General features: G+C 38.7%; 1 protein-coding gene and 1 long non-coding RNA gene across 23 annotated transcripts in view; one reads left to right on the forward strand and one right to left on the reverse strand.

Moving 5' to 3' along the window:
* Positions 1 to 21,066, forward strand: part of ZBTB38 (zinc finger and BTB domain containing 38) — a 66,372-nt gene that overhangs the window by 38,154 nt on the left and 7,152 nt on the right. For 11 of the 21 annotated variants that reach the window (XM_090147309.1, XM_090147314.1, XM_090147311.1 and 8 more), the window contains one exon: positions 11,772 to 11,878. Coding sequence is in view for 5 of the 21 variants with exons in the window: in XM_090147304.1 (XP_090003430.1) it covers positions 18,128 to 18,292 (165 nt within the window). In the remaining 16 variants the exon portion in view is untranslated. Of the gene's footprint in view, positions 1 to 6,035; positions 6,440 to 6,983; positions 7,356 to 11,771; positions 11,883 to 17,378; positions 17,436 to 17,933; positions 18,723 to 19,226; positions 19,361 to 21,066 lie in introns of those variants that run through there. The other 10 variants (XM_090147315.1, XM_090147322.1, XM_090147319.1 and 7 more) reach the window with 10 other exon arrangements.
* On the reverse strand, positions 1,652 to 6,979 carry LOC149916604 (uncharacterized). 2 transcript variants are annotated; one of them, XR_016469612.1, is made up of 4 exons: positions 6,908 to 6,979; positions 5,833 to 5,968; positions 4,951 to 5,024; positions 1,652 to 4,348 (listed from the first exon to the last, which is right to left on the reverse strand). It is a non-coding gene; the product is annotated as an uncharacterized LOC149916604 (long non-coding RNA). The 2 variants fall into 2 exon arrangements; XR_016469611.1 differs by lacking the exon at positions 1,652 to 4,348 and having other exon boundaries at positions 4,359 to 5,024.

A 21,066-nucleotide genomic window follows, 5' to 3' on the forward strand; every position in this document is an offset into this window, starting at 1 on the left:
TCTCTGAAACACGTTGAAAAGACAAGTGTTTAGAGGAGACATTGCTTTATTTCCGTGCAGGGCACAAGGTGGGATATCTTCACAAATCAAGAGCCCCAAGTCTCCTATTAGTATTTGAAAATTTTGAATATATACCTGTCTAATACATCAGTCACCTACTACATATTCATAGGATTATACCAGTACAAGGCATGTGCCCCTATTATAGAAGTCTCGTGGTCAGGAGTGATATTTGTCATAGATAAACAGCGCACCTGGAAGCTATAAGCAGAACTATAACTTTGTGTAAGCTCCTTAATTAGGCAGAAATGGCTAATAATTAGTTCTGAGACATCAGACTGATATAAGAACTCGCTTTTAATTTGTCAGGAGTAGATGAAGAAGGAAGGAGCAAGCTGCAGAAGTAGGGAGAAACAGTTTGAGCAGATCTACTAGTGACAGTGAACAGCCCATGTTTAGCAGTGTAACGGATAGCTGAGCTTGAGAAAGTAAACTTTAAATTGATTTTCTTTGTTGCTTTGATTCTACGTATATTTTTACTTCCTGGAGCTGTGAGGCAGTCATCTATAAACATCTATACACAGGGGATGTGAGATTTCTCTGTCCTATTATTTAACATTTGATTTTATGAAATGCTAAACAGTGTTTTTGGAATTTCCAAATCATTCTTTCTTCAGCTGACCAAAAACAGCTGAACAGCTCCAGCTTAAACTTTATGGGGAAAAAACAAACAGCAAAATTGTTTTTGCCCTAGCTTACAGTCCAGCACACATAAGAATGACTTAGATAAAATATTTGTATCTGTATCCAGGATTTTGTATGGCAGGTGAAAAAAAAGCATCTTTCAAATTTCTTTTGAGTTTGTTAACTCTCCAAAAGAAAGAGCTGCCCTTTAAAATTAGAGGAGTAGAAAGGAGTGATGTGAACACCCACTGTGCTCATCAACACAAGAGAAGCACAGGAAAGCTGTACGTAGGGGTGTCAAGCGATTCACACTATTTAATACTGAGAAAAACAAACTTAATATGAACAGAGTAAAAATATAATATCCAAATTTGTTAATAAGGTGAATTGTCAGGAGTGGTACAAGACAGAAATATGAAACCTTTGGCATTATGTCTGGCAGGAGTTCAGAAAGCAAATAGGATCTTAGGAGGTATAATTAGAGGGAGAGACCATGCTCATCAATAGAGGCAGTTAAAACTCCATTCAGAGAAAAAGCAAGACAAAGCCACTTGTTATTGCTAACCATTTTGAGATTTGGGTTACACAGAGTATACAAAAATACAACCTGTAAAGGTGAGTGTAAATATCTATATAGCCATCACTTCAGATTCCATGGATAGATTTAGTTTGAAATGAAATGAAATGCCCGCCTTCTGTCATTTGTTTACAGTGAATCCCAATAGATTTGTAACACATTGATACAATGCACTATATCAGAATATACTTAATAATACTCAGATATTTGCTACTTTTGTAGAATATTTTTCCTTCCTTCCTTCCTTCCTTCCTTCCTTCCTTCCTTCCTTCCTTCCTTCCTTCCTTCCTTCCTTCCTTCCTTCCTTCCTTCCTTCCTTCCTTCCTTCCTTCCTTCCCTCCTTCCCTCCTTCCTTCCTTCCTTCCCTCCTTCCTTCCTTCCTTCCTTCCTTCCTTCCTTCCTTCCTTCCTTCCTTCCTTCCTTCTTTCCGTCCTTCCTAGAAAGTCTTTCTAAAGACTAATTTCCTTCTATTGCTGTTCTGCACTTAATTCAGCAGTGCTGAAAAACATCCTCACCTTAGCAGGAGGTAGCAGGAGTCTGAATTCACTTCTGCCCAGATCACATAACTACAATTTCCGATGGCTTGTTTATATGGACATGGCAATTAAAAATGGAGGTCTGTAAAACATGTATGGGAATAACTAAGACCAACTGTTTGGTGGTTTGTTTTTTTTTTTTTGCCCTAACAAGTAAAGGAAGAACTTGTCTCGCCATATAGAGACACAGAAGTAATTGTGGCACAGTCTGGGAGAACTGTCAGACACAACACACTAAAATGATTCAGTCAGTCTTAGGCAACTTTTGCAACATGCTTACACAAATTGCTTGCCTTTGGTTCTAGAAACGCAGACTTCAGATTCTATAATCAGTCCTTCCATTCTCACCCTTGTTTTCTACAGCCCAACAGCAGCTAGTTGAGGTTTCAGTAATTAAGACAGCATCTTCTAAGTCACGTAACAAGCAGTAGCTTTTTGGAGGAGAAGGCATTTCCAGCATGAAAGTATGTGGATAGTTTTCTGAATGTGTTAGATCACAGGTTCCAAGGGGTATTTTTCAAATTAATTTCAAACTGAGTATTCATCAGCTGAGAGTTTTTTGTTTTTTTCAGTAGTACTTGTAGAATGAAGAGACAAATGTAATTGATACTGCTAAATTAAGAGGCTGAAATAGTCATTCCAAGAGCAGGTTTGTTGAAAGGCTGAGGACAGTACCGGTATGCACTTTTGGAAACTCCCACCCTGCATTCCCAGCTGTGCTTCATGTCCCGTTGTCACTGCTTTGCAGGGATGGTATCACAGAGCAGTTGACTACAGTTTCTTGAGACTGGGATTAATTCTATCCTTTGTTTTCTGTGTTGCTCATTTATTTGACAGACAGTTTGAAAGGAAAAAAAAGTCTGCACATACGTCTGTTCATTCATTTCTATATTGAGCATAAATCTCAAATCCAGCTGTCCTCTATAGCTAGAAGGACAATTTACTCTTCTGGTCCAGCATAGGTCCATGTCAAATAAAAGCAGAAGTAAGCTGATCCATTTAAAACTGAATATGTCATTTATTTATTTTTCCCCTCGTAGTCTGCTAGTCTTCTTCCAGATACTTATTTCTACAAGGTTTGTCGTTGGCATAGTTCCCAATCTACCAGATTGCCCTCTTTATGTTTGTTTAGGATGACATGGTGTGGCGGTACTGTCAGACTAAAATCAGTACAGATTCCTGGAGTTTTGCTTCTGCTCCCCAGATGATCTATCTGGGGGATTAAGACCTTTCATCTGAGAAACAGTAAACCACAAATTGGAATACAAAGTGACACTGGGACTCCTAATTCCTCACCAATTTAGGTAAGCTGTCACATGTAACGAGAGATTAGATGTTGTTGCCCTAGAGTGGTGATAAATAGAGGAAGCATATTTACAAGTAGAAAGCTTTACAGTGGAAAAGCTTCACAGCACAAATGGCCTGTGAGATCCAGTGAGGATACTTGAAATAGCCTCTTTAAGCTGACCGAATAAAGAACTGACACAAGCTCATGGCATGGGCTGCATGCTCCTGGCCCAGGAGAGGCCAGTCAAGAATCTGGAAAACCAGTGCCTCATTTTGGGACTATTCACAGTTTGGTCACAGATCAGACTGGAGCTTAAACCCAAGCTTCTGACTGCGAAACAATACAGTATGTATACATCTCCATAAAATCTGGGCCTACTGTGTGCAACCTGGAAGTGCAGTGTTTTAGATTGATTTACCAAGTTACACAGGATGCAGCAGTAGAAGGGCCTAGAATCTGTTTTCTGAACTGAAATTACATTTAATCTGAAGCAAAATCCTTGCAATCTAAGCCTGGAAAATTATTACTAAGCACTAGAGACAGCCCATTAAAGTAAGAGGTATGCATAAAGATTTGGACAAGCTCGTTCCTCTGTGAGATGTTTATTCCTTTGCTGTGTTTGCTACTGGCAAGCTTTTGCTATTCCCTGAATCGCAACACCGAACAACTTGCTGTGTCTCTGGTGAAACAGTGCTTTTCTGAGAGAATGGGAATGCTTACCGCAAGCATGAAGGAGCAGATATATTTACTGAGATGCTGCTCAAATCTGTCTTTTTTCAGAAAATCATTATCTGTAAGCAAACCTAGCACTTGTTTCCCATGCTGTAATACGGTACTTGTAAATTCAACACTGCTAAAAAGACACAAATTTTCCCTTCTACAGATTTCTAGGAGCTCTCCCATGGTTTTAAACAGAGCGTGACAGGCCCAATAATATATATTTAACTAAGAGATTAACATTAAAGAAAAAGAAACCTCAAAATGAATCTATACATAACAATATTTTGAATTTAAAGTTTATATACACTGGCACGTATATAATCAGACATCTATTAATTTTAAAAGCTCCAAACAAAAATATCCAAATACACGATGGCAAAAATCCTAATTCTGTAATCATGTATCGGAATAGCAGTTGTTTTGGTTGGTCTGCTCTCCCTTTCTGCTGGCTGGGTTCCCTTTCTGTGTGACAGATGTGCTATTTATGGAAGGGGATTCTGAATATTTTAAAGCACTGACTGCTAGGATCATCTCCTTCCCAGCCTGTAAAATGAAAGAGAATAGAAGCCAAATAATTTTCCAGAGAAAAATCTCCAAATATCTACCTATAAAATCATTTTTAAAAAGGGGAGAAAATTGCCTGTTTTTTTACAAGAAGCTATTTCAAATCTAATACGTACATACCGCGATCTTTTGCTGTTGCTTTGCAACCTTTTCTTATTTAATGCAATACTTAGTAGCAGTTTTCACTGTTAAAAAACAGGCACTGTTTTAGAAAAAATAAATCATAGCAGACTTAGATTCCTAAGAAACCTTGAAAATGTGGTGCCTTGCTTTCCTAGCTGTATTGGCAGGTCTAATGAAAAATAGTGCTTCTGTGTACATATGTGGCCTCTCAAGTATCTATTTATTCGAGTGCTGATCAGAAAGCATTTATATTCACTTATATATACATTCAGAAATAGTCACCTAAAGAAATATTTCAGTTATATATTTTCAGAGCAAACTGTAATGTTCACTATTCTGGCTGTGTTGGGTATTGGCTCGCGGTGTTTGGGCTAGATGGAAGGAAGCTGTGAGAAGGCACTGAAGGTGGAGAGTGGGGGGTAGTTTGCGCTATTAACAGATCTTATGGTTTGTCTTACCTTAAGTGATGGTTTACTCTTCTGGGAAAGTAATTCAGGTCATAATAAACTGTGGCACGATGCTCTCATTCTCCCTTTGGAGATACAGTGACAATGCAAATAAGGACGGTTTTATTTGTCAGGCATTTAAAAAAATTCTGATAAGCAGTCTTCAATTTTTCTTTTTCTTTTTTTTGCTCTGCATTTTTTTTCCTTAAATATATGAAATATTCTATTATATTTTGAATTATTCTAGGAAATCAGCCTTTTTTTTTAACAATTCTAATCTATAAAAATCTAATTCCCACAATTACAATCTCTGCAGAAGATGATACCAATTAAATGTATGCAGCAGAACAACGTGCTTGTGGTATTAATCTCAGAAGGTAATGGAAAGATGTTAAAAATGATACATGATTTTAAAAATTATTTTTATTTTTGCAGCTGTAGTTTAATATTTCAAAATTATTTTTTTCTTAAAGACAATGAGAGCACTTTAGTAGCTGTACTGACCTCCATGATGTCAGAATGTCATTGTGCAACCGTAGCTAAGAAAAGCCTCTGAGGAAAAAAACAAAGGAGCTTTGCATCTCCCAATAACATGAGATGTGCGTACACTGTATGTAGCATTTTGGAATTTGGATTGTGGTAGTAAGTTGCTGCTTTCAGTTTGATTAGACAATCATTGTTTCGTTTTCCTTGCTTTGACAGCGAGGGTGCTTGTATGCTGCTTAAGTCTTCTTAGTGCTATCTAGGTCAGTATACTTATGCTTTTTTTGTTGTTGTTTAAGTCTGACAGATAACATCTGAAGGAAATTAGCACCGATTTTCCTTTTTTTTGTTATATCTGAGGGGAGAAAAATATTTTTATAATTGATCAGAACTGTATACCACAGCACCTACCGTTTCTGCATTGCAGATATTTTTAGCTCTCACACTGCTTGTGGTTAACAGGGTGTAGCGTAGACACAGACAGCTGATCTTGCAGGCAGACCCTGTGCTTGTGTGGTTTGTCAATACTGCTCAGGATTTTGATGGACTGCAAAAGAGAAAAAGCAGAAAGGAAAGAAAAAAGAATGTTTTATTTTCATGAACGTTGCACCTTTAGTTAGGATATTTTTCTATCACAGTCTTTTTATTTTTTAATTTTAAAACTTAAAAATTAGGAAAGCACAGCATCCAGGATTTAGTATGTGCGATACGACATCTTTCTGCATCGAGAGGACGCCACCGTAGTCAATCCAGCCTTTCTCCAATAAGCAAGAAGATTGTTTTGTTTTCCTCGGCAGGCGGACTCAGCCACTGCACAGGCAGATTTTGATAAGAGTTTGAAATGCCTACTACTGTATCGCTGTAGAATTTGGAGTTTGCTAACAGTGTTAGTGACTGGAGCTCATCTTGCATCACCAGTTGATGACAATTTTCTTTGTTCCCTCCCACCCAGTTGAACCAAGACTCTGTAGCTGATACGCAATGTCACTTACAACATTAATCAGATACTGCATTTAAGGTGAGCTGTCCCTTGCCTCCTCCCTTACCAGAGCTGTGCTGCAGTATGTATCTTACTCCTGCGAGCCTAAAATGGCAGGCAGGATTAACGTTGCTTGTGCTGTGTGCATGCTGTGTATTGAATTCATTATACCGTGCCTAGTATCTCAAATGTGAGTATGTTAAATGGTCTGTGTGCCATATCATGCAGTAGTGAAAACTGGCTTGTGCTTCATTACAGGCTTAGATATTTGAGCATCACCTTAAGAATTCTTTTTCTTTTGCAATGTGGTGAGCTGTTAGCTTGTCATCATGTTCAAACTACATTATTAGCCCTTGGAAAGGGGAAAAAAAAAAAAAAGAAAAAAAAGAAGCAAACCGTGCTTCCAGATGGTGTCACCCTTTTTCTTCTTGCGTTTACTGTAGTTTAAATAATGTATATTGTATTGTTAATTAATGTGAATATCGAATTAAAGCACTTGAAACTTACATATTTATTATGCAGGTAGGAGGCACGTCGAATCTATTTTTAACTCTTACGCAGTCCACGTTGTGCAATGGGCTTTGGTTGTCGAGTTTATATTTTCAGCTGTGATATCAATAGGCTGATTTTCAGTAAATGTGACAAGTGGCCTTTGCAGTGGTCAGCTTCAAGCTCTGAACACTCTGAGGAGGAGAAAAAAAAACAACAACCTTGCGTTGCAGTTTCGGAAAACCTTGGATGAGGACATTTTTTTTTTTCCCCACTCCTGCTTTCCCTATTGATAAACTCAGTTCTCCTGATCACGGTCTATTCAAGCTGCTTCCCATCTGGTTTTTGACAACTGCTTCTAAAAAAAATTATCAAGAAGACCAAGAATAGAATTTATCTCCATCGCTTTTCATAAAAATGGCTGGGTGCACTGCCCTGCTGGCACTGCACTAAGTGATACACGCAGGTAGGTTGAGATTTGCATGTTTTACTGATTTCTTCGTCAGTGTTACAAGAACATGAAATGGGCTTTGGAATGTAGCCTTCAGATTGAAAAAAAAAATTGTTAATGAAAACAACTGTGTCAAACTGTTGGCTTCAAATATTGGCATGGCAATTGTTTTTATCTGCTTTTGAAAAATTCTATTGTGAAAGTGGAGCAATCATGCCTGTTAAAATAATCATATGTACTAAGGGCGTGGCAACGCTTCTGCAACAAAAGAATTTTTGAAAACCCTATTGATTCGATCACATTTTAAAGCTGACTATAACCATTACTGAGCATGCACTAAAAATGCAAAAATAAAAATGGAGGTAGATAAGAAAAATGAAAAACATTCCAATTGCTGCAAGCGGTTTTCTGCGTTTTGTGCGAAATATGAAATAAAGATTAATATGCTGCATGCTTATTTTTTCAGTGTTGGCTACAAACATAAACCTTCAGTATTCCTTCTTATTTTAAGGTAGAAGGACTTTATATAGAGAGATTGATATAGATGGCCCTGTCAGCTCACACTGTGTATCAGTTCACTGAAGTGTGTTTTACTTCACAGAAAAAAAGGTTACGAAAGGAAAGTGAACAGCCGTAGGTGCAAAAACCTGATGTTGAGCATTAAGAATAAAAAGAATTCTGAGTATTCTACTACTTACACCAACTTTTCTAATATATTTGTTTCAGATTAATACTGGGCCAGAACCAGTTTCCTTGGCAACCAAATCCTTCTAAAAGATGCAATAGTAGAGATGTAAAATGAAGTTATGCTCTTTAATAACAATACCACAATGCAAATGGAAATTTCACAGTTAAGTTTGTTTGCAGTCCTAAGTGGGAATCTGATCTTGTTTTGTGTTTCCACGCGGCTATCATTTATTAAACGATGCCGTGTTTATGAAGCTGTGCACCAGAAAAAGCTATTTTATTCCTGTTTTGCAGTGGTTGTTTCCAGAAACGTACCCTAGTTTCCTTTTTTAATGTCTTGCATGTAGGTCAAAGTTTGCACTATGTGTATATGAAGTGATAGTTTCATTATTACAAATATAAAAGTATCACTGAAACATTTATTAGCAGAGAAACGTAGAGAATCAGAAGTATGTTTAAACCTCCTTCCACCTTTGCTGAATTCAGCCATGGGAATGCTAATAAATCTTTCTTTAAATAGTGGACACATTCTGATCTAAAGATCTGTTTATCCATACTGGAAAAGAACTTGTGTAGGATTGTAAGCAAGGTTTTATAAAATAAGCTCACTTGTAGTCTACAGTGATTTGCAGACCTCACAGATTTTGCAAAAATTAAGTATTATAATTCCTTATGCTATTGTTAGCTGATATTTTAACAATATCAGTGAAGCCAGTTCTTATGTGTTCCACAGTAACAGATGCTACTAAGTGTCTCTACTGTACTTATAATGTAGTGCATTTCCTTGTGAATCCCCTTTGTACGTGACTTGAGAAATTCTCACTGCTGCAACGAGACTTTTGCAGCAGGGTAGCCATTTTCCTTTCATGTCCTTGACTTTAAAATGACTAAGAGTATTTTGCTTCAGATGAGGACCCAGCACTGCAAATTAATACAAAGGAGGTATTTAGAAGCACAGCCAGTTACATTAATTATAGCCTTGACAGTTTCAGTACTATCAAACAAATTCTCATTTATTTCTAAATATACCACTTCAGTACATCACAAAGATGCAGAGCAAAACTGTTCAGTAATATGATTGTTGCCATCTATCTTGGCCAGTGCTTAATAATGATAATAAAACCCATTTGATTAATAATTATGAGACAAGTTTGATGCAGTGCAATATTTTCCAGTCCCACCTAAAAAAACTGAACTGAAAACGTAATAAACAGCATTTCCCCAGTGATGTATTAAAGTAGGCTTTAATTTCTTATTTATTTATTTATCTCCAGTAGTTTGCTTCTATTGATTTTTTTTTAGTCTGAAACATGATACGGAGTGCGCCATTACATGGAGGTCCCAAAACTGCGTTTCCTTGTTTATATTTTGTGTGGTTATTTTTAAAGGAAGTTGCTGAGCTACTGCTATGCAGAAGCAATCTATTTATTGCCACTGATATTTATCTTTAGGGAAGACAGGGTACTTTGAGTTAAACTGTTTTTGTTCTGTCTTTGTGTTCAAATATATCCACTCAAAGCGTTTAAAGAAAGCACAGCTCTGTTACACCACGCTTGTTCCAAATCTATTTGCAAATTTACTCTTTTGTTAGGGGGTGCAATCCTCTCGTAATTAATATGACTGGACTCAAGTGTTTTCATGATTCTGGAAAAACTCACTGGCAGCCTATGAGCAGTAATGTCTAGCTAAAGAAACTGAATTATTTATTAAGGAGGATTCTAGTAATTAGCAAGCTGTTTTCATTTTGACTCTTTTACATGGTTTGCTGTATACCTTTTAATGGTAGTTAAATCCATCTAATGCAGTGTCAGAACATTACAGCCAGAGCCACAATACAAAACGTTGCGTAAATTCCATCCATTTTATTCGCTTTGGCTAAAGGGGCAACCAGGGCAGATAGAAACAGGTGCGGTTTTTCACACCTCTAGCATAGCTTCTCAGATGTTATTGTTGTGGGAGAGCATGGGGGTTTTGTACAGTTTTATCCTGGAAGCCTTTTTATAATTATGCTTTATCCATGCAAAGTCCATTTGTGCCTAATGGAAAATCTACACAAAATTTGAGAGAAAATGAAATGAAAAATAATTCAATTAGACGTTATCTTGCTTGCTACTTACTTGCCTTTCTGATTAAGGCTACTTCTGGCTCTAAACTTCATTTTGATTTGAAAATGCAGGTCTCACAGTGTGCAACTATGTGTTGAGATAATATTTGTCAGACCATTATGCAGAGGCTGTGGTAGTAAAGAACAGGTAACAACCCTCTGGGGGCATCTAGTGCCTCTGTTGTATTTTATCTGGGGAATTGTTTCATTATGTTTTAAAAGGGCTTTATTATGTATAGTATTTGAAATCTAGTGTTATCAAATTTGGAAATACTTCAGCTTTGGTAAAGTCTCTTTACCACTGGATTCCTCCAGTGCAATGTTTAAGTTTCCCATTCAGCATAACATTTAACAGTCATTTGTGTATATAGATGTGCTTATGACTTGATTGGTGTTTGAGATAATAACAAGGACTTAACGTTAGTCTCCTTCATTCTGGCCTTTGTTACAGGCATACAGGAGCTTTAGAATATTTACTGAAATCAAGATACACTAAAAAACATACTAAAGTACGTAAATGCTAAAGTATAAATGCTCATATTTTTGCATTTTAAAGCCAAAGTAATGGATCCTGTAGTTCCTGTATGTTATTTATGAAAACAGGATAGCATGTTTGCAGATGGGAGGTGTATCTGTGTCTACTTCCTGCAGTAAAAATGTCCATCAGCTCAGTGCCTTATCTGAAAGGTTTTTCAGTTGCTGTGTGGAACAATTTGAGTTTGCTTAGTATATTTGGAATGCAGCCATGTTCTAAATAATTTTAAACTACTACATGAAAACATTATTTGTGTTTGATGTACAATAGCATAAAATCTGGATGTTTCACAGTGATAAGTCATTTAAGCAGAAAGTTATAGGAAGCATATTCCAGAGAGCAAGAGTTGTCCAGAGAAATCTTATGATAATATCTGTCACAAGAGAGGCCAAAAAAAAAAAAAAAAAAAAAAAAGTGGCAGAAGAAAAAGAGGAGAAGCAAACGACCTTCTGAAAGACTGAAAAAAATGCATGGAGGCTTTCAAGATAAAGAATAACTTGTAATTGGTTTTGGCAATTTCAGCGGAGTCAAGGGAGTTGACTAGTAATAACGACTTTTTCTTCCCACATCATAATTTGTTCTCTAAATTGGCAAGCTGTGATAGCTAATCCTAAAAGCACTGCTTTTCCACTGACTTTACCTTGTGAAACTCGGGAATATACATATACTGACTTAGAAAGTTGTGAAGCCTTCATTATTTGATATGTTATCAGGTAGAACTGTTGGGAAAAATTTGGAAATAGTTGAGATAGGGGAAGGGCAGTAGAGCCAGGCTTGGTTTTAGTCTAATTTTTTTCAGTGATCCCAATAAAATAATTGGTTTTAAACTTGAAACAATCCTTAGATTTCTATTTAGGGTATATTTTGAAATACAGTGTGCAGTTTACACTATGCAGGTTAAAGCACAATGAAATAATGCACGCAGAAGCCATGTTCGTAATCCTTTGGTTAACAGGACTGCTTTATTGCTGGTATGTTGCAACCCTCCCAGATGTAGGTTTACAGTACCACAGCAAAGAAAAACTTAGACGAATTACACAATGTATCTGGAAACTAGTACTTGTCTACTAATTTAGTCATTAAATTTGGATTTTCCACTTTGCAGGTTGACTGACAGCCACAGAATTCACAAAATTACTGAGATGATCTTGCCGAACATACCTCTCGATACCACTTCTAAAAGACTCTAACTGAGGAACAGCCTGATTTTAGGTGGGTAAGTTTATGGGGTGAACAAGACAAGCTGAAATCTCTTTAAAACACATAGAGAAATACAACTGAAATATTTAATCCTCTGAAACCACATAATTGCATGACTTTGGTTAAAGAGCTATCTTGCTAAGAATCACTTAAAAGACTGCTCTTGCTATGGTACCCTACGGTACATCACTCATGTATCAGTTTTGTTGGATTTGTTCAGCTCCTGCTAGGGTTCTGTTGCTATAGGTTGGAGAATTAAATCAAACAGAATAAATGTGTGAAACAGGCTGTTACAGGTTGTTAAAGCCTCCAATGATTGGCAGGCAGGCAAACCACCTGAGCTTGCCATAACGTTAAATCTGGCAATGGATCCCAGTCACTACTGTTCATTACCAATCTGTGCCATACAGAAAAGGTAGAGGAGCTCTCATAATACTGATACTAATTTCTAATACAGTTGCTGTATATAATTCAACTGAAAACTGCTAATCTCTACCTTAATACATGACTGTAGTCAGGGGTAGTTAAAAAACTACCAATAGTGAGTTGTGAACAGCTCTTCACAAATTCAAGTGCAGTACTGTGATAAAAAAATATTTCAAAACAAGATTTTTACATTTTACATGAAATCTACAAATACTCAAAGTTTACTTTCTTTTTACTATGAATGTACAATAATAATCACCTTGGTTAAATTAAGTCTGGTAGTTCTGCTTTAGATTTGAGGTATGTAGGTATTAAGTGAAATAATCAGGGAAACTGATTAATTCATTAATTTTGAATGTGGTCTTTTGAATATGATCACAGAGTATCATTTACATTACGGCAATTTTTGTTGATTTCCGTGGTACTTTTCACTCAAACTTCACTGGAAAAGTTTGGTGGATAATGGGTTGGCTTGGTTGGAATGGAACTCAAAGACCACCCTGTGATATTTCAAAATAGACATAATAATTAAGACTACTAGGCAACATGCAAAATAAGGAACCAAATTTAAAAACAAACAACAACAACAACAACCACCTCTGGAATTCCTGTAACGTATAAAAAATGTTTTCTGTAGTTTACTTTTAATAGACAGTGTTGTAAGACATAGAAAATGGTAATAGATTTTCAGAGACTCTAAGATGGCACTGGTAGTTTAAATTAATCAACAAAACATTTCAATTAGATAAATGTAAGTTACCTGGACTTAAAGCAGCAATACGCTTCGAAATCTAAGTTGTACCTATTTTAAGTAAACTGCTACAGACTACTTGCTCAGTATATTTTAGGTAGAATACTGGGCCATAACCTGTTTCCTTGGCAACCACATACGAATGAAAGGTACGTTAGCAAAGCTGCAGATGTGTGCCAGTGAATGCTTATTAAGCAGCCCAATGCATTTACATATCATGCGCTAATAATAATGCATGCATTTTCAAAATCACCATATAAAAAGATTTCCGTGTATGGCCCAATGTGTATTCTTAATACTCAAAGGTTTTAACCCCCAAACCTTGTGTTTTCTGTGGAAATTTCTTTGTGATTTTGAGATTAAATTGAACTTGCAGTTGACATACTGGGCTTGGTCTGTAAGTTGAAACCTTTCTCCAAGACTGTGAATACTTACAGGCCTTCTTTATGGCAACAAAATATGGAAATTAAGATTTCCACTATCTTTCATAAGTGTGCAGCCATTGTAAATTTGAATCCTGCGCCAGCATACAGATGCAAGTATGGTTATTCTGTTCAACACTGTGACAAACTAAAGCCACTCAAAAAAAAGAAGAGAGACTGGTGTCGCTTGTGGCTCTCTCATTCTAACATACCCACGCAAAAAGATATCACCAAGTGTTGTCTTCTAACAGTCAGTGACAAAAAGGAGGAGGAAAAAGGGAAAAATTTATATCAGACAGAATGCTAGTTGTTCATGGACTTCCAGAATAAGACTAAGATGTAGTATTTAGGCAGTACTTTCTGTGCAATTGTTTACAATGTGCTATTTTATTTTATGTTGCTTTATATATTTACATTTTTAAGATTCAAATACACTTAAGATCAGTTTACTCGCTTCAGCAAGTTTATACATGTTATTTTTGGCCTTTATTTTCAAGGTATTAATTTGTATTTAAAATGAAAAGTGTGTACAGTCCTTTGGGTTAACTATGCTACTCCAACATGATGCATCTTGCAGAAGTCAGTCTAAAATGCCAATCATTAAACAGAGAGTAAAAATGGGATCCTGCAAGTTCTGAGCTTAAATTCAGAATGAAATTAAATTCTCTGTTACTATGGTCAACAGAGAAGTTGTTTATATGACCAGCAGCTTAATGAAAGCCCTCTTCAAATCCATCAAAAGATTTCCATTTGACTTTTTTTTTTTTTTTTTTTTTTTTTTGGAGTATGAAATAAGAAAGGTGGTTTCACACATAACACAGCAATGTTTAGGTGTCATGAGACTACTCGGGAGATGCAAGTTGACGGGTTTTTGTGGTTGTTTTTTTGTTGTTGTTTTTCTTATTGTGCCCCATCTGATCTAAGCTTACTGTCAGGCAGTGAGTTTTACTTTGGGTAATCGATGTGAGAGGCTGAGCATGCACCACATTAGGGTTTTCTTCCTGCTGCCAGCTGCTGCCTGCTTACTGCTACAGTTCTCCATTGCCTGCATGGAGGCCCCGCAACAGCTTTTAGGTTGGAAACATACAGCAGAACAGAAGAAGAGGAGGAGGGCTTGGGTTAGTACAGAATGGAGTCTAAGAACATTTGAGAGCACACAGACAAAGTTACTGTATGTGTCATAGAAACTGCCAAAATTAATTGCCACACTTAAGTGGTGATTCAGAGTAATCGCTATCACTTATGCATTGCTTTTGCTATGCTAAATTTTAGCAGTATAAAAATAAAACAAATACATAAATAAAACATTTTTAAGGAATATTGGTGGCCAGTGGTGGCCACTTAACAGCTTTAAGACCAATTCTAACTTTTAAAATTGGCTGTCCAGCCATCCAGCAGGCCACTAAATGAGGTATTAGCAGGGGAAAGGATTTTGCTCTGCTTTCAGTCTAGCAAGATTTGCTATGTCAGCTGTAGGAAAGAACAAAAAGTGCTGTATCTGCCTGGTCCCCAGCACACCTGACTGAGAATAATAGTGGCCCCTGAACATGCAATTTGCCTGCTGCTCTTGTCAAGGTAGGTTTAGATACTTAAAGGATGTTTTTTCTGAAAACTGGAAAAATGAGATGCTAGTTGGACTACATTCAACCTTCAGATAACTGAATGAGCAACAGAATACAACATAATAATTGCCCAAAATGAAATTACAGGTTTAATTTGATAATTTTGTTGACAATGGTAAACATAGAAAATAGAAAATGCTGTCTGTAAACATAGTCTCAGGACTGCAGTCGATCTGTGCTAGCTAGGGACTGTGCTGTGTCCCAGGAGTGTGGGAGGCCAGAAAGTGGCTTGTCAGCAGCAGAGAAAAAAAATGAAGACTTAAATGGAAATAATGTTGAGAATGTTCAGAGACAGCAAGATGTAAGGTCAGCTGATTGTTACTAGCCGTATGACGTAAGCTTTTCTATTTTCTGCTAAAGAATAATTTGGATGTATTTGTATTGCAGTTGCTTCATTTTCTTATTTATTCTGGTGGAGAGACAATCTTAAATTTATATGTTCCAAAATTGCTCATTTAGAGTTAATGAGACATAGAATAAGCCATGCCTAAGATGAATTGTCAAAAGCCAGTATACCTTAGAGATATATCTGATTCTTTGGTAAACATGCACAGCTCACATAGCTTGAGAATCAAATGATTTCTGCCAGGCTTCCCTGTTCCAGCCAGATTTGGAGAAGCTGCCAGCTGCCACAGGTCTCAGTAACTGTGCTCCTTCCCCTGCCTCTCCCTTCACTCAGTGGTCTAGGAGAGAAAAAATGTTATGCAAAGCAATGCCTTTCCTTTCTTATTTGACAGAAAGGGGAGTGGAACCACTTTGGGCTGATCTGCCCGAGGGGTGAAGAGCTTTGTTTTTGATCTCAGCAGCATGGCTGGTTGCTTTGACCTCAGCTGTGAGAGCAAAGGAGAAGGCAGTCCATCCAAAGATCTTTCTCCTGGATAGTCTGGTCTGCTCAAGGCATGGAGAAGGACTTGTCACTTAAGAGCAATTTACTAGATCTGGTAATGCTACATATGTTGCTTTTGCTGCCATTAATAAGGGAAGCTGAGGAATACTAACCACAGAATAATATTGGAACACTTCCTTTTTTTTACTAGGCAGCCTAAGCTTTTTCCTTACTCCTAAGGAAAAAATACCATGTGTCATGATTTGCAGAAGTGAGATTGTCAGACTTGAGCAAAGCATACATAGATTCCCACTCCAGAAACCTTGGGACTGTTAAATTCATTTTAAAGAAGTTTGCTTACAATTTTCTTTATACCTTGCAGTAATATCATGTAAGAAGTAATCCATTTTCTTTGTGTACAAGTGGTTTTATAACAAAGCATTATAATAAGAAGGTAGAATCTGGGGTGTTGCCGAGTTGGCCTTGTAAAGAATTTCTTACTCTGAAAGAGTACATCTGTAAGGAGATGATGGGATTGTAAATTCAAGTAGCTCAAACCTACATAAGGAAATTAGCACCTTCAATTACAGTACTGGTCAGAGAAAAAGTGATTCTTTTTACAGGGGATTAGCTAAAGTTGCCTTAAGAAAACACACAAAAATAATAATTGATAACCCAATTTTCTTCAACTCTATTATCTATAGATATTAAACTGCCAGGGCATTGAAGTACAAACAAGTTAATGTCTTTAAACTGGGGGTATCTGCTGTATGAGTTACTTAGGTCTTTGATTTTCAGAACAATTGAAAAAAAAGCAAAATTAATTAAGATGTAGTGGGAATTGAAAACCTAATCTTCCTTAAATTTGTTTCACATAATCTAAAGAGATGCTCATGTTTATCACTGCTCAGTAATGCACGGTTCTTTATTTCTTTTATGGGTTTATAACAGGTTTAATTTAATCCACATTATTGTATTCTTACTGACAAAATGTTAGTCACAAATACTCTTGTGGCACTTCTTTCATACATCCTCATTAGTACATACTAACATTTATGTACATGCCTAAAGCGATACCGAGGGACATTGCATAAGCAATACACAAAGTCCAAGATCCCATTAAAAGGAACCTGGATGTGAGTATGGCAGTCTGCTCGTTATGTTCCAGACGTTCTGCACCTGACTCAAGGCCCAGCTTTTTCCTCTTTCCTCCAGGACATGGGGAAGGGGCAGGGACAGAACACGTGTGGGAAGGCCGTGTGGAATCTATGGGAGTGTCTGGCTACATCAAGTCCAACTAATTCCCTCTTTATTTAGGCAAACGTTTGTTAGTGCTTCTGAAGCGCTGGCAGTTCTGTAGCACTTGCTTCCTGAGGTGATAAATAACGTAAGCAGTACGCACAGAGGGTCAGACAGCTGCTCGAAAGAAGTGTCTTCATGAAACCCTGTTTATTTCTGTTGTCAGGTAAGGAAGAGAAGGCAGTTGCAAATTCACTTCAGGATCCAAACAGAACTTTTGCAGGTATGATCATTTCAAGGAAGTACCTCCACTCTCTCCTTTTTGGTGGGGAGTTGCAGAAGTTCAGTGCTGAGCTGCTTCTCTCCACACACCTTTCTTCACACGAGAAAGGCTTTGAAGGAGAGTAAAGCAAACAGAATCCTTGGCGAGGTATAAAGGAACAGGAAGCGATGCGGACAAAACCGCACCGATGGCCACAAAGAGCCGGACATTAGGGAATCGTTCTCAATTCACAGTAGTTGCACATAAACAAATAGCCCGACACGTTAAATGTCACAGGTTGCAGCGTTAACGAAGCGCGGAGCATCTGCAGCAGAACAAACACGGGACGCAACGCGGCAGCGCAGGGCAGCCACAGCGCCGAAGCCATCCCGTATTTCACAAGCCGCGGGCAAATCCGATTACCGGGATTAGCGCAGCAAAATGGCGGCGGCGCCCTCCCGCCTCGCGCCGGCGGGTCCCGCGCTGCAGGCCGCGCGCCGCTAGAGCCGGCACCTGTCAGTCCGCAGCGGCGGGACGCGCCGCCGCCGCCCGCCCCCCGCCCTGGAAGACCCCGCAGGCGTGGTTCTAATCGCCATGTAGCTCAAAACAGTGAGTTGTTCTGCATTCTGCCGTGACGTTAGCGCTTAATCGTTTCTGTCGGTGCTGGGAGAAACCACGCTCTAAGTTAACGCGCGTCGCCGCTTTAGCTCGAGATGCGATTTAGTCCGAGTGCAGTTATTGCCCATAAACAGGAAGCGTCTTCGAGCTGTCTGCAGCTGAAGGGCTGCCAAGCGCCCGATGTTTCAGGAGGCTGTTTCACGACAGACAAGTGTACTGACGCGAAGCTGCCCGTCGCGAGCTGGCATCGTGCGTACCTGGTAGGAGCGGCGGGCCGTGCCCCGTGCCGCAGCCGCGCAGCCTTTTGCTCGCGGCCGCTGCAACCAGAAGAGGGCCCGGGGCTTCTGCGCGCGGCCAGCTCCACCGTGTGGGCAGCGCGGAGCCCCGCGGGCAGAGCGGCGCTGGCTGCTCGTTCCGGGCCGGGCGCGGGCGGCCGTCCTGCCGGAGACGGGGCTCCGCTCGGCTCTTATTACGGCGACGGCCATAACCGCGGGAGAAGCGCAAGGCTTCTCTGGGCGCTCGTGAGGCTATAAGGCTGTTTTCGCTCTGAGGAGAAGCTGTCACAACACGTCTGGACTGGGAATTGAGGGAGTGCGTTAGGGGTGTAATAACGACGGAGAGTTACAAGGCCTTCGGAGTGGTTCCGGTGGCTGTGGAGACCTGCCCGTGCTCACGGTGCTGTACCCGAAGGTGCTCCTCTCCTGCCGTCCGAGTAACGAGGCAGAGGAAAGAGGCAGGCTGAAAATCTGATCTGAGGTCTGGAGCACGTACGAGGCTGCAACATATAGAGGGAGGAAGTATGACAGGGTAGGCCAGGGTGCAAGAATCAGGAGACTGAAATAGGAGCGTTATCGACGTGCTTATAGAAGTCATGGGTCACCATTCAGATGTAGCACTAAGCTGCAAACCATTGCAAGCTATTAAGTATAATTAAGATAATCATTAAGATTTCAGTGCATGCTGGAGGCTGCTGGGAGAGTGAGGGGAGCCCGGTGTGGGTGGCCTTGTGTGCCATCTGCCCAGAGGGACCAGGGAAACAGAAACAGCCGTAAAAGTAATGGTTTGACATCAAGTACTGAACTAAAATTGCTGTATAAGTAGGGATCAGGATCATAGAGCTGGGGAGCTACCTGTTTTTGTTTGCTTTTTGTTCTGTTTGCTCGGTTTTGATGCCTAGCCCTGTTTCTGCTGTAGAGCAAAACAGTGCCCTGTAAGACAGTTGGAGCTGATGAATGGTCATCGCTGCTTGGGAGAACAGGAAACAAAACAGAGCTTGCCCTCAGAGTATGTTAGTAGCGTGGAATGGAGCTGCATGTAACACTAGTATGGTATGTTTCTATAGGACAAATATTAGAAGGCAGTAATATCTTCAGAATACCATGTTTGGGATTAAAAAACAGATAAACTCAAAAACTGTTACAACAGATTATCAAGCAGCTTGCTGTTTTTTATTTTCCCTAGGTACAGGCAACTGGCTCTACTGTTATACTGTTGATGCTGCCAGCTGGTCTGTCAAGTTTGGGGTCTGAAGGGGAGTAACAGAGTCTGTCTCCACATGTCACAGAGTGCACTTTCCTGACAATAGATCTCAAAAGTTTAGCAAGAATTAAAAATAATATTCCTGGATTGCAACTTCGGTAGTAAAAATTTTCCTAATTGTTATAGTTGGTGTTTGTAGGCCTGAAAGATTTCTTGTGATCTCTTTGTTCACTTCAAAATAATATTGATATAAAAATCATCAGTAACTTCTTCCCTCTGCAGTGCCCATATGGAGCTTGCAGTTTGCAGTATCATCTATGAGACATAGCTAGCCATGTTTTTATTTGGGTGCACCCATCCCTGAACTGTCTGTTAACTTTTAGTACTCTTCATAGAACTGTCCTGTGACAATATTCTCTTGATGTCAGAAAAGGTAATGTTATCTTTCAGTAAACCCACTGACCAAGAGACACAGAGATCAGTCTTTTCCAATGAATTCTGTGTTTCTTGGTTACAGTAGCACTTCCTTAGAAATTGAAATGCTTTTCCTGTTTTTGCATAAACAGAATGTAAAGTATTCCTAAAATATTCCATTTGTGTGTGTGCTAGGTAGAGCATTCTGATTTTACAGCATTTTTGACAAATGGAAGAAGCAAGACAGGTAAAAGGAAGTAGAGAATCATTACATGCATGAATAAATGGACTATTTGGGGATTGCTTAGTTTGAACATTTTAGTTGAACAAAAACCACTGGCTCTAAAACTGTATTTGCTCCAGAGTTTCCTGTATAACTTTACAGTGACATAGGTACCAGATGGTTTGGCTCACAGCAAAAAAAAAAATTACTCATCCAAAAAGCAAGTGATGACTTCTGCTATCTTTACAAAAAGAATCTGGTTTGGTGTTTCACTGAGCATGCCTTTATATCCCTGATTCAGAGACAACAAAAGCTGTCAATCTGTAAACATGCAAGTAGAAAATTAAAATATTCACTTCTCTTTTTAGGAGGATAAATTTTGAAATATCTAGTTTTATAGTAAAACTTGTACGCTGTATTACCCTAGTGCTTTTAGTAGGCCTTGCAGAAACATGTCTTGTAGTTAAAAAAAAAAAAAAAAAAAAAAGTCTGATATATTTAGCAAACTGTGTGAGATGATATGTCTTTGAGCTAAAACCAGCTGTCTCCTCTACAGAAAAGCAAAAGCTCAGGCAAGATCCTACAGGATAATTCACCAGAAGGTAGAGCTGGCATCATTTATTTCGTATGCTCAGGAAATAACTCTATCAGTAGCTCCTGTTGTGAAATGTTTTTGATGTCTGACAGTTGGTTTTTAGTACTGTATCACATGAGCAAGTTAGATGTAATCTCTAACGTTGTCAATGAGAAAAAAGAATCAATTATGCAGCAGTGGCTGCTGGCTTGAAAAGAAGTATTATTGTAGTATTCTTTCTGTCATAGACTTCATATGCTAGGAACTATTTACAATTACTTAAGGGGTTTCAGAAAGGAAATAACTACTCAGTTCCCATGAGCTTTATGTTATCACGCCAACTG

This window comes from Phasianus colchicus, chromosome 10 (genome assembly GCF_987193195.1).
Source record: "Phasianus colchicus chromosome 10, bPhaCol1.hap1.1, whole genome shotgun sequence".
Taxonomy (NCBI): Eukaryota; Metazoa; Chordata; class Aves; order Galliformes; family Phasianidae; genus Phasianus; species Phasianus colchicus.